The following is a 17,028-nucleotide window of genomic DNA, read 5'->3' as shown; positions in this document are numbered from 1 at the left end:
AATTCTTTGTATTAATGATTCTATACACAATCGTCAGAATCAGTGGGAACTAGGTATTTGTCACTTGTAGAGAAATAATGAAATGATCTTAAGAAGGAAAAAATCTTGACATATTCAAGCCGCAGATATGCTGTTAAGGGTATGAGGCAGGTGTTAAAAGTTAGACACGTTGTCAAACTCATGTCCATCTATGTTTGTTATGTCCTAACTAAGCTATCAATGTTACTTCTTTGTTACTAACACTTTGTTATATCATCTTGCACTCACTGCAGACGGCAAAGTAAGACTTTGATTATACTGGGAAACATGTTTCCTTACCTTGTTTACAACAATAAACATTGAAATCCTTGAGCTACAAACCGCATATCCTCCTTCCAATAGTATCTGTACTAGTGTGGGTTGTCAGCCAGTTATCTCTACGGATGTTAAGATGTTCCACATTGGCTGGCATTGCATATATTTTTGATATTCAAGGATGCATCTGTGTCAATGGTGGGAGTTTGTACGAGTGAGGTATCTCCTTAGCAGTGTCTAACAGAGAAAGATTTCTCCAGCAATCCAGTTTGCCAAAGAGTTATTTCAGTTTTATCTGTGAAAACCCAACCTGGCAAGCAGGCTGTCAGTCCTTTGATTCACAAGAGTACATTCTATGGTTACATCCTCTATGTACTTTGACCCCTGGAGAATCACCTGAAGCCCCTACAAGGCTTATTCATTAAAAATAAATGATGCCAAACTAAAACAGTTTTTGACAAAAAAGAAATTACTCAAAAAATATGCAGAGTATATATATTTTCATTCAGCAGTATTCTTTAGTTAACAAACAGAAATGACCCTACAGTCACTGGGGAGGTCAGTGTGGATGAAATTGCTTTTTCTGTCCTCAGGAAAATAAACCTAATATAACAATCATATGGACATGTTTGGTAAACAATTTTCCCGCAGTCTCAGCTGGATGCAGTGAGACAGCATAGCACAACCATAATGTCCAAATCATTATATAACAAAGAATATTGTTTAGTTCTGACCAGTTATGTAAAATTTTCGCATGTGGAATGAGGATAGCGGTGAATAAAAATTAATCATACTAAGATAAAGCAAGCAATTCATAATTATAATCAGTGCACATTTAAAAAAAATGATGTATGCCAGACACACAAAAATGAACTAAAGATGTAACATAATCTAAAAAAGTTAAGACAATAAACACAACAGCATAGCAATATAGAGAAACTGACAAACATGCTTGAAAACCATGAACAATAAATGAAAAAAAGCATATGAAGGGGACAAACATGGAAAAGTTTGTTTATAAAGATGTCCTTATGCATCCGCACTTAAAATTGCACTTGTTTTTGACGTATTAGTGGGAAATGGATACAAGTCCCTGTTTTGTTTAAGTTGCACACTACAACTTCTGTCTCATAGTAAGGAAGTTTTTGTTTTGAGTCTAAGGAGGACCTTTCTGTGTGACTGCTCTTCCCGTGCCTGCCTGTTTTTTCCGAGTATCCTGCTTCTTCCGAAGACCAAAAATTTGCACTCGGTCAATCGTCTTGGGGTGTAAATGAGGGATTAAATGGTTGAAAGGATTTATACTGTACGTGGCCCTTTGATGGGATTGTAACTGGTCAAGGTTAATCCACAGTATTTGCCCAGTGTCACCTGGGATTGGCCCCAGTCCCACTGGAAACCTGGGTGCCAGGTGAGCAGTGTAGAGAATGAATCATATTAAAGTCAATTTAAAATTTCATGAGAAATAAGTCAACGGGTGCCAGAAATGGGATGGTGCACAACCTTTGGAATGACCTGATGTAGTTAATTGTGTGGCAGCTGTATTTTGAATAAAATAAGTGATCTGGGGTAATCTGATCAAAACTCTGGTGCTGGTCAGGCCAGGATGTTGTCAGGATTTTTGACAGTCAAATTGGCTATGGATTTAAAGAACTACTAAATGGATCGCTGGCTGCAACAAGTTGTCCAGAACAATAATAGTAACCTTGACTTTCATAGAAGGATTGCGGGTGATTAATTTTTTTTAGGAAATATGCAAATATCAGCTATCAGCTTAACAGCTTAAGAATGCCATGTTTTATTTAAAAAAACAAAAAAACAAAAAAAAAAAAACAGGAAAATCAAAATATGGTTAATGAAAAAGAACAGGAGGAACCAGGGACCCAGAAGATAATATCAATTCCCAAAAGAAAGGAGGAGGAAGCTTCGACTTGTATTGGATTTAATAATGCAATTTGGGAGCTAAAACAAGTACACTAACTATAAACTTCTCAAGTGAATTTAATGCAGAATTGTTCCCACTCATGTCACTTTTCTCACACCATTTCTTAAGTAAGTACATTTTTTATGAGACTGAACTTTATCTGGGTCACCTTCGTGATGTTCCTTCAGAGGAGAGCACATTTTCTTTTGTCATGCGTTGTTATACTGAAGAGCAGGATATGAACTTCATACTTTTATTCATTTGTTTCTTCTTCAAGACTAATCCAATTAAGGAAATAAAGATATTCTATTTATTCGAAAAAAAAGGGAAAATACACAAAAATAATTGGAAAAAAAGTAGGGTGGCACGGTGGAGCGGTGGCACCTCAAATGAAAAAGGTCCCTGAATGAATTACGACTAGGGGCCTTTCTATGTGAAATTTTTATGTTTTCCCCATGTCTGCGAGGGTTTCCACCAAGTTCTTCTCACAGTCAAAAAAAGATGCAGAATGTTAACTGGAGACCCTAAATCTGCCAGTTAATGGTTTTACATCCCAATATGGTCCCCAGGCAACCAGTCCAGGATAAAACTCCCCTCTCACACAATGGCAGGTGTTTTTTTCTATTAGGAGAAAGTTGAGCTAAAGAGCGAAGTTAGGCAGAACATAGAAGTTGGATGCAAAAAGAAGAATGGGTTGAAATTGGACTATGTCACTTCAGCCGAGCAAAAAGTATTTTAGTAGCCAAAGCGCCAAAGCGCTAGCAAAATATGTGATAGGTCAGATGATTTTTTTTCCAGTTTCCATTGATCAGTCGGGAAAGATTGTTCATGTACAAGGAAATGGCTGCTTATCAAGCAGGTTGGACATTTCCACCCAGGACATGTCCCACTCAACTTCTGTCACATCCTGCTTGGTTGCAGGAAGTTCCCCCGCAGATGGCTCCTCGTTTGAAACCGTCCTGCAGCTGCGGATGCAATTCATCTTGTACCTTTACACATATATGGTTTTCAGTAAGTCGTTACCCTGGAGGAGAGCGCCATGAAGGCTGATTGTTTGAAAAGTTGAATCTGTTTACCTGTAATGAAGAACCAGACATACAGCGAAAGAAAAGAGGGACACGAGCAGGATCCCACCCAAAGCAACAATCCATTTCCGAGAGCCTGTTCGAAAAACATTATACATGATATCTTAGTATCAATATGATGTCCTTTTTGCAACTGATGTGATTGTTTTGGGTTCATTTGTGAAAAAACTCACCTTTAAGAAATCATCGTTTTTTCAACAACACCTATATTTGAGGTACTTTCACCTTTAATAGCGAAAGACCTCAGTACGTCATCATATCCTGACCTGTGCTCTGACTGTTTTGTTTCAAGGTTCCCTTGGAGTGTTGAGAGAGAGGCCAAAATTGCTGCCTGGCTAAAAGTGATTGAAGGGAATGCTGTAACTAGAAACATTCATTTATTCCTTGGTTAGATAGTTTATATCACCACATCTTCTCTGTTTCCTTTACCATCTGATCCCTAGTCATTAAGGCAAAATTCTCATCCAGCCAATGGAGCTGTTCCTTTCCCTGATTTGTGTTATCAGATATCAAGAAAGCAATTGCCAATTCGGGTCTATTTTCTAAATGATTACTTTGATGATGGATTTAGTTTCAACCAATAACCTTTGGAAAAAAAACAAGTTAGAAGAAAGCGCTGCTGGTTTCTCTATCTGCTTTTTACATTCCATGAAAAAACAAACAGGAACTGAGTGAGTTTACCCTTAGCGTAGGTAGTTGTCCCACTTGCAGATGCTGAATTGTCTGAAATACACATACAAAAAGACATCTTTTTATAACCACTTCCAATGACAAAAAGAAGAATGATTATCAATATGTTTTTCCTCACAATTAATGGATAACCAGCTCTCTGGGCTCTGCATCCGTCTGTCCTGAGAAGCACACTTGTAGAAACCCTCATCTGCATGCGTCACATTCTCAATGGTGATTTTAACCACTCTGTCTGATGTGGAAGAGTTATTAGCAATGATTTTGATGCCATTTTTGAAAAAGGCTGTTTTTCTGTAGGCTTTCCGGTACTTGCAGGACAGAATCACATTATCACCCTCCGATACGGGATTGGCCGGACTCTTCAAGATGGCTGGACCACCTGTAGGATGAAAATGGTAGATGTGATTCAAAGAATTTCGTCTAATCGGTAGCTCTCGTCAAAGACATCGAACCATTTTCATTCTGATTTCACTTTATTTTTTAGTTTCTTCTCTTCGGCCAGAATTTGAGCAAAGCACAAGACTCACTGCTAACTGTGATTCTGATTGCGTTGCTTCGAGCCTCTCCACCTTCACACCAGTATAACCCACTGCTATTGATGGAGGCAGTGAAAACACAGGGGTCGGAGCAGGCTGGGCCACCAGTGCCCTCTGGTGGCAAATATGATGGATTCTGGGATCGTTTGGTCCCAGTTTTATGGTTCCAAAAGAAGTGCCTAAGCATCCAACTGGAGGAACTGGACTGAGACATTGGACACTTCAGAGTGATTGGCTCCCGTTCAAAGACCTGCAGGGTGTTGGAGGTCAACGTCAGCGAGTGAGGGGGCGGATCTAGAGATGGATGGGAACATGAGAAAGGTGAAGATAAGGAACAAGAGACAAGACTTAATAGATGTTTGAAGTGGCATCATTCTGTCAAATGGGCACCAGAACATGTGTGGCTTAAGGTTAGTCACCATGGAACTGTCCAGTGAGGGTGCATCAGCAACAGACACTAACATGTAATCTCTTTATTTCAATTAATAAGGTCTTTTCAGTGATACTTTAAAGATTTAGAGATTGCATGGATTTTTAACCCTTGTCAACAGCAACCTGAATGAGAAAGTTAGAAAAGAAATGAAAACTGGCAAGGAAACAACAAAGCAGCAGGGAAAAAAGAGAGAAGGGAAGAAATATTTAAATACTTTAGAATCTGCTGGAAACCTTTAAACAAATGCTAAACATAAGGAATAATTCAAAAATTAATAGCCAACGTAAAAGAACTGGGCATCCACAGTAAAATGACTGACTACAAAAATATATATAAATATAAATGTGCACATACATATGTATATGTATGTATATGTGCCCTGTCTGACTGTCTTCTAAATACTTAATTTGCTTTTAAATAGCAAGCAATAGCAATTAGCAAGAGAGCTCCTCAAATATTTGAAATATTTTCAAATGTTGTAGCACATATTTTATCACATTATTTTATGAAAGATAGATTAACCCAACGCAAACATGATTTGTAACTTGGCAAATATGCAGGATTTTTCAAAATGTAAAATTGAAGGTTGAATTTAAGGTTCCTGTGCAAAATAAAATATTTCATTAATACAATAAAGCCACTCATTTGTAATGTATGTGGTACTGCATGTAGAATTTTATAGTACTTAAAGTCAGCATGTGGCTGTTAAAAAATATTGAGGTAATAATGTGAAATTAAATCAAATACACCACACTCCAGACCTGGGCATTTTACTGCCCACAGGCCACATCCGGCCTGTTTAGCTTTTTTATCCTGCCTGCCAAACTATTGTCTTTGAATATTTTAATAAGCATTTTCAATCAATATTGAATTTAGAAACTACTTATTTTTTACTTTTGTTTAATTTTGTATGGATGATAATGTACAAAATAATGATATATAATGATCATTAATGATTTTAAAGTTGAAATAAAATGCCAAAAATTGCAATTTTCATTTTGTTTAAATTACAAGATACCTAGTTGGCCCACGCATAAAAATTAGATAAAAAATGTGGCCCGCTGGCCAAAATACTTGACCACCCCTGCCACACTCTTAAGTAAATCAGCAGGGAACTGCAAAAAATAAGGGTTAAGTTCTTAAAATTGCATTTTTACGGCCAAAATAGATCTATTCTTTCTGTAATCTTGAGTGAGTCTTGTGTAAAAACTTGTGTCCCGGAATAGCATCACAGCTCCATTGACTGCTTGTGAGGTCAAGCAAATATTAAAGCAGCTGCCGATTTGTACTGCTCAGTCATCTGTTCTGGACAAACAAACACAAAAAGCCTCTCCACCAAGTTGTGCATGCAGTGGAAACATGATGCCCTGCTGCAGATTTGAAAGTTGCTGCCACTCACCTAACACAGTCAGTGTAGCCGGGGAGCTGAGGAGCTCCATGGTGACGTTGCTGTCTTTTCGTTCCGCCTGGCACCAGTAACTACCTGCATCCGCCCTTGCTACCGCAGTTATAGAGTAGCTGTTGCCAGAAACCAGGTGCCTTGGGTTTGGATTCTGAGGTGTGTGTGGTTTGTGCCTGAACCACTGGTAGTTCCACTCAAAACTGGAGTTTGTATCCACCATGCACAGCAGCAGCACACACTCACTGAGGTAGATGTGTGACCCCGACGGCAACACTGCCACACTGACCTTCAAAATATCTGCAGGAAGTCAGAAGCTCTTTGTCACCGTTTTTTCCTTTTTCATACTATTTGAAATTATCCTGTTCACGTGGGTTGATGTGTGCAACACAATTTTATCTTTTGATTGGTCTCTGCAAGTACCTTGGGAAGCTGCATCTTGGACAACAAGCACTGCAACACCTGAAGGAGATAAAATTGCAGAATCACTGGCAAAATTCTCCTTGTCATACCACAATTTGTTCCTGGCACTTAAGCATCCATTAGAATGCATACATAATTAATCTGCAATCTACTTTGCCAATTGAGAATGAGGTAATTTAACAGGACTTCCAGATCCAGCTCAGGATGGTTGGTTCCTGCATGGCTGCACACCAAACAGTCCACTGGTCATTGTTTTATTTAACCAAGACAAGATCAAATTTGAAGAAAAAAAGGGTAAATCTGTGTTTATGGATGCAACGTAACAATGCTATCAATTTGTGCTTGGAGCACAAATCCAGTCAAACAGTATAATGAGATCTTGCTAAGGAATATGGAATTACCCTTACAATGCATGCTCTAGAAGATAATACACACATAGACATTGGTCTGACACAAAGTGTGATAGTGCAGAGCTTCGATTCCTTAATGAGACTGCTTAGATGTTATCATCTCCATGGGAACCGGAGGAATGTAAAGTGCTTTCCTGTCAGACATTTATAACATAAATGCAGACAGTAGCGCAACATGTTTTGAATGGTTGTGAAAAATAGAGTTTCTATAGCAAATTGTTTTTACATATACAGCGCACATTCTGTCTGGTGCAGATGATTTTTAATGTAGTACAGCCTGAAACTTTCAGCTGCATGCTAAAAGCCCAGTTAATTTATAACCCAGTGTCAAATGAGGCGGTGCAAGTCAGCGTGATGCAGTTGCTTCTTCAAATACTTAGATAGCTTTTTTTATCCACAGGCAAGAAAAAAGAAAACAAGATCAAACCCCATACAGGTCTTGATGCAGTCATTTAAAAGGCGGATTAAAGAAGCAGATGTGCGTCTGACTCACCGAGTAGGGAAGAAATTAGGATGTTTTTCATTGTGATGAGGCTTGAATATCCAAAAGGCACTCCTCTCTGATCTTTTATAAAACGCAAAAAGTAAAAAAAAAAAAAAAAAGATTGTGGCAAATACATGAATTTGCAGCCCGGAGTATTTTGTTTTACATTGTAGATTTTGTACAAGGAGCATAGACCCAATGTCACAGCAAACAGCTGACAGTGATGTTCATCTTGGTGGAGACATTTCCTTCCTCTGTTAACAGGCGGAGCCATCAGAAATCGCACCGCTGGGACAAACTGGAAGTGGTGAAATAATCCAGTTTACAAGACAAACCAAATTACAGCTGGTTGTCAGTGTCACTATTTGTATCTTATAGTTAGTTTGCGCAACCGTAAAAGCACCCTGCAAATACTTCAGTCCAATCCTGTATTTTCACAGTTTTTAAGTGTAAATGTATTTGTTCTAATTAATTTATTTTCCATATTCTCTTCCAATGCTCTGGAACCACTGAGATTGGTTGTTACCAGAAGTGGCCAGAAGGAGAATAGACTGGAGTATTACATCTACACATTATTAAATAGAGAATAAATTCTGAATTGTAACACCTTGTTGGGTTAGTGGACGGTGTAAAAATCGTTGGCTATAAAAAGAAAAATAGCTACTGCTTGAAAAATGATCAAGAAATTAAGAACCCCAAAGTATGACTAAACAATTTTTTGAATTGTAGTGGGATTATGAAATAAAACCTGTACATAATAGAGGGTTGCTATTGTTGCTGTTTTTTAGCCAAAAAACTTTAGTTAAAAAAATGTGAAAATAACATTTGAAAATGCATAAGGTTACTGATGCTCTTTAAACTAAAGTCCAAACCGTGCATTCAAAATTTTTGTATGTGTGCGATGAAGCAACAGGGCAAAGACAACATGTCTAACTAGACGATTGGGTCATGTTAAGAGGAGGGATAGTGAATATATTGGTGAACGGATGCTGGAATTGGAGGGCTTAAAGAGGACCAAAGAGAAGATTTATGGATGTAGTAAGAAAGGATATGAAGGTAGTTGCTGTGAGAGAGAAGGATCCAAAGACTAGGGTTAGATGGAGAAGGTTGTTTTGCTGTGGCGACCCCTCCCTGAAGGGTAAAGCCAAAAAGGAGAAGAAGATTATTATTGTTGTTATTGATCTTTTTCCAGTTGTTTTTCTTCTTCTAATCACCTTTTATCATCACAATTATGATCAGTGTTGGGTTGGGTTGTGTTATTGAGTGAAAGGGGCGTAAGAGGGCTCTCCCCCCCTCACAGGTAACTCCAACTACCCCATTATTCTACAGCGATCCTGCCCCTTTCTCGTTCACCCCCCACCCCTCCAGCCGCCAGCATCCTCCCCGCCCTCATGCCTCGTCCCTCCCTTCTCCATCCATTCGTTCCCCGCACGGCGCATCGTCCCACCATCCACAGGGTTTCTTCCAGGAAGCGCGTCGGTCTTGTCTGAGGCTCTGCAGAAATGCCCGGGAGGGACGCCGTCGTTTTTGTGCGTCTGTAAGAAAGAAGAGGAGAGAAGGAAGAAGAAAAAAAACAAATAGAGAAAGACAGCGGCAAGCAGAAGAAGGTGGCTGGCCGACCGTGGGAGATACTGTAGTAACAGACATGGCTTCGAAAGAGATCCCCGCCTATGGATTCGTGAGTGTGAACAAGGATATCACAGGTGGGTTCGGCTCGGCTCTTCTCTCCGTGCCATATTGTCGCGGGGCTGTGACCGTGCGTCGTGTGCGCGTCCAGGCTTTTTGTTCCCCCCCTCCTCCACGGAGGTTATTTGATGCAGCTCAAGAGATGTAGACTTTTGCATCGTTGTCCAATCGCTATTTCCTCTCCGTTTCGTCAGTGCGTGGAATGGACATGCGGGTGGATTATGAGCGGTCAGCTGGTGATGAACCCCCTCGGGGTGGATCGGGGAATAAAACCCGAAGCAGCTGCAGGCCTGAGAGGGAAGGGGTGGCGTTGAGAGGTTTGCATCCCGCATCCTTGTGCAGCATTTGGACCCGCACTCCGAACGTTTTGCCGAACCCGGAACCCCTGCGACTCCGCTCAGTGCGTGTGAAAGTGAAGAGAGGGGCGCCAGTGGAGCAGATGTTAGATGTGTCTTTCCAAAAAAAAAAAAAAGAAAAAAAAATGCAAGAATGAATCCAAACAGCGCAACAGTATGCGATTTTTGTTATTATTTTTTTAAATCTCAAATAGCAACAGTTTACTCGTGCCAAAGCAGCTCATGCATGGGACGCACGTGGAACCGCGCGTCTATTCCACGCAAGCAGCGGGCTCTGCTGCCGTGTTAATTACACTTTATGGCTCTATCAGACATGTTGTGATGATTAATCCCGTGGAATCCCTGCACCCTCAGTGTCTCATCTGCCAGCCCACCGGGCCTGTCCGCTGTTCCGTCTGCACTTTGTGACTGAAGGAGCAGCCCGGGTCCAGGTGGCCCTGCAGGCCCACACAAGGTCATCCGTGTCAGAGTTGATCCAGTCCGCTCTTTCTCCAGATGTTTCTCGTCACTGTAGTGGTTTTAGTCGCTCTCGGGACGGCTGTAAGTTTTTTTGGGTGGTTTTGAAACTTGCGCATTCACCTTCGGAACCTTCTTTACTCAGGTTAAATGTTTGAACTGGCGCATTTCGAATTTAGTCGCTCGTCGATGTCGTATTTGTTCTGTAAAACGACACGTGGAATTTGTGATGTCACCAATAGCGTTTGCATTGAGAATGCATTATAAAGTAAGGAAGGACAAATCTTTAGACCTGAAGAGAAATGATCAAAATAAAAAAGTTGGCAATTTTGAATCTCCTGGAAAATATCCAGTGTAAACAGGTCTGTCCAACATGTTTGTGTGATGATTACATTAAATTCTAACTGTTCTCTCTCATTAAGATCCTATTTAATGAGTGTAAAAAATGTTTCATTTAACAGAAGGCAGGAAATGCAAAGTCGATTGCTAGTGCTTGTACGTATTTCTTCAAAAGTTTGTGTCTCTATCTATGGGTTTAGGCTATAGAAATGCCCAAATCCTGCCTGTAGGAGTACTCTAAAGAAAATAACGTATAAATGAGCATTGAAAAATGTCCACTGTTTCTTCAGTTGAAATGTGAAAAAAACATAAAATGTGAAACACCCCTCTAGTGTCAAAATACAAAATCATCATTCTACACGGTGAAGCTTAGAACTCAAGGCACCCCAAAAATAAGGCACCCCAAAAAGGAACTTAAGGAAGTGATCTTTAACTTCAATGGGATTCAAAGTGGATTTAAAGCCCCTATTAATGTTATGGTAATAGTGAAATAATATTGAAAACGCCAGTTGTTATCAGTATTTCACTGTTTTGGTAGATCAACTTGTGTTTTAGATTCTGCTAAATTGTCATCTATGATTAGCCTGTAATGTTTTCTCAATGTCGCATCCTCCCGTAAAAATGTAATGTAGAACAGCACGATAGAAAAGATAGTTTATTCAACTTCCGAAGACTTGGAAAAAGTAGATAAACACCACTTCATTTCAGAGAGAGTTTCTTTGGCGACCCAGGCTGGCCTCACTTTGCGTGTCAACTTCTCAGTAAAGAAACTATTGTAACAAAGAGACTAAATCGTGCACTTCTTGCAAGCTATGGTATGGAGTATCCAGTATGTCAGTGAAGTCCCACCCTATTCAAAAGTCATTGTATTGTTTGCACTAAATGCAGCTCTCTTCTCTCTCCCGTGTTTCCGCACATTGTATCATATATGTAATCCGTAATCATCAGGGTGTATGCAGACTTAATTATGTTATCATTTGAAATGTCAGGGTAGAACAAGCCTGAAAACTAACACAATGAATAAATGGAGATGTAGACTGAGGCTTCGTCACCCAAAGGTCAGTGTGGTTTGATTTGTGTGGTGATGTCATCGGGAAATATCCTTTTCAAATGAAGTTGGTACATGTTTTTTCCTCCTGCGTTTTGCTTCATATTTGTGTTAACACGCTATTACAGTTTCAATACTGTATGAAAACCACTTTGAGGGAATTGTCCCATGTATTGTCTGTCAAGCAGTGCTGAATGTCCTGACGGTGTCTTTATGTTATCGAAATGCGGTGATAACCTAATGTTGCAAAAATAAATCAGGCATATGGTAATGACTTTGTCATATTAGTGTTTGGTTCTATTCATGACAAAAGACTCAGCTCTTTGTTACATGCATGCAGTTAATCTATAATGAGGCAAGAATGAATATCAGCTGAAGCCTTTGCTTGTTTCCCGTCATGCGTGAAACTTTGGATGTGATTTATTTGAATCTAAAAGCCCCATTTTCTTTGAAGGGTACACTAAAACATTTAAAATTGAATCTCCCAAGTTTTTCTCGATCAATACCAACCAGTATATCTTTAAGCCAAAAACAATTGAACCCTTAAAGAAAAAAAAAGGAAATTTAGGCATTCTCTTTTGATTTGGTCTTGATACTGTGATCCATTGCAGCGTCACCATGCAGATTGTCAGGTTATTAGTCACAGCATATTATGCCAGTGCATTGTTACACCTCCTGCCAGCTATTATCATCTGTTTTTGCAAGTTGATTTTTTGTTTTTGTAAATATGCCAAATGCATCCAATGGAAAGTAGAAATAATAATATCGCTTTAGAAATTAAAATCTAACACCATGCTATGAAGCCCGACCAGCAATCATATCCATTCATTGTATGAGATCAACAGTTTTTTGGGTTCCATTTAATGTATTTTCTTTGCTTATGTCATGTTTTTGTCTACAGAAAGCATCAAGAAGCTTATTGATAAATCATCTATCAAGTTTATTCACAGCATTAAGATTGACACCAAAAATGGCAAGACAGAGGACAGGATACTGGTAAGTTGTTTTTATGCAGCCTGTTCTGGGCCGTCGCAATAGGTTACGGTTTAACATCGACATTGTGACGTTGATGATGTCCACGGTCTTGTATTGATTGCGCATCATAAATGATACATTTATCGTGTGTTCAGTATTCTTTTCTTTATTGTTGACTATGTGTGGTCATATATCTCTACCTTAGTTTTTGTCATGGTTTAATAGTTATCGTTACTTACTCAGTGCATTTCAGCTGCCATCTCCCTTCTGTGGCTGGTCTGGATAAATATTGTATAGGCAGCGTTGTATCTATGGGAGCGGCTGTAAAATCCCGTCTGACTCGGTGTCTGCGAGCCCCACTGTGGGAGCAGCAGGGGGCTGAGCAGTCACAGCATTTGATTCCGGGGTGCTTTCATCAGAGAATATGGGGCAGATATGAAATCCATTTGAGTGAGTGAATCTCTGCCAGCTATGCGGATACAATCTGGGGCAATCAACTCTTTCAATGTGGATCAGAACTTGGATTGGACTCATGAGAGACATCGCTGTTTTCAAAATGATTTAGCAGCTGCTTCATATATGCGTATAGGCATGCAGTTAATGTATACTGGAGCTCATCCCACACAAATAACATGCAGGCTGTAATGATTTACAATACAACCCGGCCGAATAAAAAAGATCAAGGTTTATACAACTAGCTGTTCACCTGAAGTGAAGTAAGTTTCATCTTTTTTTTTACTGTTTAAAACGAATGTGGCTCCTTTTGCCCTTCCAGCAATACCCCAAAGAACCAGTGTGCAGAACAGCGCTTCCTCTCATTGGCTGTTTTAATGATTCCTCATGTGGCAGAAACGGACAGTTTGGAGAGTTTCTGCATGTACAGCCTTTGATATCCAGACACTTTGATATGTCTATCTGCAGAAAAAAAAATCCTTCCAATAATCTCCCAACAATTCACCTCTTGCTTATTTCGTCCTCTTAAAAGCGAGCTGGAAAATTAGAGTTCCCACACCTGCTGTGTACTGGGTGAAGACAGAAAGGTACATTAGAGTGGGATCAATCACCCTGGGGCCGCATTCTGGGGTGAAAAGAATGCTCTCGTCCAGGTTTTGTGTTTCACAGACAAAAGGAGTGGGTGGCCGGACAAAGAGAAGGTGGTTGAGCTCTGAAGCGGTAACTTTTCCGAGAAAGATGCATAAAATGCTCCTAATGACTTGCCGGACAAACTTTACTTTCTGTTGTTTAGCTGTAGCCCGTATAATTACTTGCCCTAATAAGGATGCAGTCTGTGTTTGATGTGAAACACACCGGGTTTGCTGTATCAGCAAGATTTAGCCCTGCACTTTTAACTAACATTAACCGTCAACTCGTCACCGTAGTGTGTTTTTAATCAACCACTTCTCCAAGTTGCTAAAGTGTAGCACATATACTGCTCAAAAAAATAAAGGGAACACTTGAACAACACAATGTAACTCCAAGTCAATCACAATTCTGTGAAATCATAATGTCGACTCAGGAAGCAACACAGATTCATTTTGACTTGTTTTAAGGACATTACATCAAAATTGGATCAGCCTGGAGTTTGTTTTTACACTTTCATTTTGAGTGTGATTCTTATCCAGACCTCCATGGGTTGATACAATTGATTTCCATTGATCATTTTTGTGTGATTTTGTTGTCAGCACAATCAACTGTGTAAAGAGCAAAGTATTTCATAAGAATATTTCATTCATTTAGATCTAGGATGTGTTTTTTAAGTGTTCCCTTTATTTTTTTGAGCAGTGTATAATCCTCTCGTCACTCTGTATCACATGCACATTTGGAGTGACCACATTTCAGACACCCCACTTGCTGCGTGGGTGTGAGAGGCTGTCAGTGTGTAGCTCCGAGAGGCCCGTGTCAAGAGACCCACTCTAAAATAAACAGGAGGCGAACACTGGAATTTAATTACAGCTTTTCATTTGGGAGATACTCATGGAGAGGGTTTTTTTTCCTGTGGGTGGGTTTTAGCTGGACCATCAGAGAAAACAGAGTAAATTATGAGGTGCAACAGAGCAGAAGAGGAGAGGAAGATAAGCAGAAGACAGTACTATGCTGTGAAGAGCAACAGAACAAGAGAATCTCAAAGCTTTGTTTGCCTGGATGGAAAGAGATATTAATCTTTACGAAAATCCCTGGCTCTTGAATGAGAATAAGTGGCAGAATCAGATTTGGGAAACAAATGTTTCCATGTTGGCAACAACAGGATAAGGGCATAACAACTCTACATGACCTTGTTCATCAGGTAGTGGTAAACAAATAGGCTTACATATTTTTAAACTGCCAGTCACATCCAGACTTGAGATTTTTATTGGCTTCACAGCTAGACTGCAGCTCCACTGAAAATGTTAATTTTTGCCTCCAGCCTCAGAAAGAAAAGAAATTCTGTCTTAAAAATATCCAATGAACAAAATAAGATGTAAAGTTCCTATATTAAATACTTGGGGAAGATGCTGTATATGAATTATATCCCACTGAGTCCTTTTTTTCCCCACATTAAAGATAATATAATATTAATGAAATTATTTATTGCGTCTTGTCCATATGTATTATGGTTTGTAATTTCATGAATGACTTGCAAGATGTGTCTGTAATGTAGAGCTTTTAGCTGAACCAAAACAAGAATATAAAATTGACTCATCATTTACATCCCATCATTACTAGCAAGGCTCCTAGCAATATTTTTGTTCTAGTGGAATAGAAATTTGGAGCCAATAACAACATTGTAGATATACTAAGATCATAAATAAGCTTATAATTCAAACCCATTAAAGGTATGTCATAAAGATGCAAGTTTTACTTATGTTAATGTCTATTTACCAGCTGTACAGACAGATGTCTTTTACTCAGCAAGATATTTTTATTAATAATACAGAAAAAGCAGGTTGCTGTTGGAATCCAAGGTCACCATGAAGGCCAGTATTTCCACCCTTACATCTAAAGACTTTAAAAAGACTTTGAAAAGAGTTGTGTAAAACTATCATCTCACACCAGCTCATATCAAAAGACTAGTTTTTAGAGTTTTAAGTCTCAGTTCAGTCTGAGACTGAGATTTTACAAAGACTGTGGATCTCATATCTAAAGACTGAAAAGATTTGGAAAAGACTCGTGGAAAACTACAAGATTTTTTTACACCATGCAATGTTTTCACCGGGTATTTGCAGAGCTTCTGCTATTTCAGTCTATCGCTTTTCCTTCTCCACACGGTATTGATACGTTGGAGAGTTGACATTGTACAAGCTGGCCTGTTTTTCCCCACCGTTCCACCGAGGAATGTCCTTTGCTGTTCTTGGCAAATCTGGTTCGTCTACTAGATTTCCTTTTAAAGTTTCGTCGGAGCTCATCAATTGGTTGTTGATTGTGTTACACCACCGTCAAGACTGAAAGACTTGCGATATTTGATAATGTCATAACCTCCAAGACGAGGAAAAAGACTGTGCTGCACTGCACTGCACTGAGACTTAAGATTTCCACTTTACACATAATGCCCAAGATGATGGGTTTGTGCTTCGACTCCTGTAAGATGCTTGAGATGCTTGAGTTTTAAGTCTGCAACTTTGTAAATCTTAAGCCCAGCATAAGACATCAATCACATAAGACTTATTAATACAATGTTGTATGGGTCTAAACACACAGTCTTGGATAACATCTGCAATTTGGTCAGTTCAAACACCAAGTATGGTTTCTCATCAACTGTTTGGCACTAGGATTCCTGACATTGACATCTTTATCTACATCCAATCCCGGTATCATGTCTAGACAATGTTGTCATCCATTCTGGTCAGAACCTACTACAAAAATATCAGATTTTTTATACATATATATATATATGTAGAGAGAGAGATAGATAGATATTGATTTGTAACAACATATATTCGATCTTTCCATAATCCTGAGAAAACTCTCTCCCGCCCCAGGTCCTCACAACATGGCGTCTTTATTTCTTGGCACCAAAGATTCCTGCAAAGGTACTGCTTACTTGTCTTTGTCTTCAGTTAAAGTAAAGGCTTTTGCTGCCCCTGTGTCAATTATAATCCCATTTTTATTATTTCTCCTGGTCGGTTTGCCCGATAACAGGTAGAAACTACATTCAACTTCTTGGAGATTCGAGCTTTGATTTCTCACCCTGAACACCAGGTGAGATGGCATGAACTCTATGCCCTTCTTATGGCTCAACTTTGAATTAATTGCAAAAATTTGGTATCAAAGAAGTGAGGAAAATGAGTCAAAATTATTCATCACAACACCTGCGATTCAGTATGGATTATTGTAGCGTGATGCCTCTTTTAATGTGTATGCTATTACCAGAAATGTTCTATGACTACAGCATATACCAGGCCTGGGCATTTTACGGCCTGCAGGCCAAATCCAATCGGTTTTGCTATTTTCTTTGAATATTTTTATTGGTAATTTCAATCAATATCGAATTTAGAAATGCCTTATTTTTTCCTTTT

General features: G+C 39.3%; 2 protein-coding genes across 4 annotated transcripts in view; one reads left to right on the top strand and one right to left on the bottom strand.

Annotated features, from left to right (window-relative positions):
* Window positions 1–780: 780 nt before the first annotated feature.
* Window positions 781–7,859, bottom strand: LOC147225647 (uncharacterized). 2 transcript variants are annotated; one of them, XM_086161320.1, is made up of 8 exons: window positions 7,685–7,859; window positions 6,782–6,820; window positions 6,359–6,658; window positions 4,518–4,820; window positions 4,109–4,369; window positions 3,982–4,023; window positions 3,292–3,376; window positions 781–3,204 (listed from the first exon to the last, which is right to left on the bottom strand). In XM_086161320.1, the coding sequence occupies exons 1-8, from the start codon at window positions 7,809–7,811 to the stop codon at window positions 3,042–3,044; spliced, it is 1,320 nt and encodes a 439-aa protein (XP_086017446.1). In that variant the 5' UTR covers window positions 7,812–7,859; the 3' UTR covers window positions 781–3,041. The 2 variants fall into 2 exon arrangements, with proteins under 2 accessions (XP_086017446.1, XP_086017447.1); XM_086161321.1 differs by having other exon boundaries at window positions 2,898–3,180.
* Window positions 7,860–9,128: 1,269 nt separating this feature from the next.
* Window positions 9,129–17,028, top strand: part of LOC147225646 (capping protein, Arp2/3 and myosin-I linker protein 3-like) — a 30,199-nt gene continuing 22,299 nt past the window's right edge. The window contains exons 1-5 of one of the 2 annotated variants that reach the window (XM_086162146.1): window positions 9,129–9,378; window positions 9,556–9,678; window positions 12,462–12,556; window positions 16,492–16,542; window positions 16,652–16,711. In XM_086162146.1, coding sequence (XP_086018272.1) covers window positions 9,321–9,378; window positions 9,556–9,678; window positions 12,462–12,556; window positions 16,492–16,542; window positions 16,652–16,711 — 387 coding nt within the window. In that variant the 5' untranslated portion in view covers window positions 9,129–9,320. The remainder of the gene's footprint in view (window positions 9,379–9,555; window positions 9,679–12,461; window positions 12,557–16,491; window positions 16,543–16,651; window positions 16,712–17,028) is intronic. The other variant, XM_086162147.1, reaches the window with a different exon arrangement.

This window comes from Fistularia commersonii, chromosome 16 (genome assembly GCF_037954325.1).
Source record: "Fistularia commersonii isolate RoL2024-O1a breed Wild chromosome 16, RoL_Fcom_v1.0, whole genome shotgun sequence".
Taxonomy (NCBI): domain Eukaryota; kingdom Metazoa; phylum Chordata; class Actinopteri; order Syngnathiformes; family Fistulariidae; genus Fistularia; species Fistularia commersonii.
The sequence above is the reverse complement of the archived record's forward strand: the minus strand, read 5'-3'. Positions and strand labels throughout refer to the sequence as shown.

Bases quoted from the DNA above. Each gene is read 5' to 3' on its own strand.
- LOC147225647 (XM_086161320.1), bottom strand. From the start codon at position 7,811: ATGTATTTGCCACAATCTTTTTTTTTTTTTTTTTACTTTTTGCGTTTT. The intron at 3,377-3,981 runs GTAAACTCACTC...TTTTTCGAACAG, and splicing joins GACAACTACCTACGCTAAGG to GCTCTCGGAAATGGATTGTT. The intron at 3,205-3,291 runs GTAAACAGATTC...ATATGTGTAAAG, and splicing joins TGTCTGGTTCTTCATTACAG to GTACAAGATGAATTGCATCC.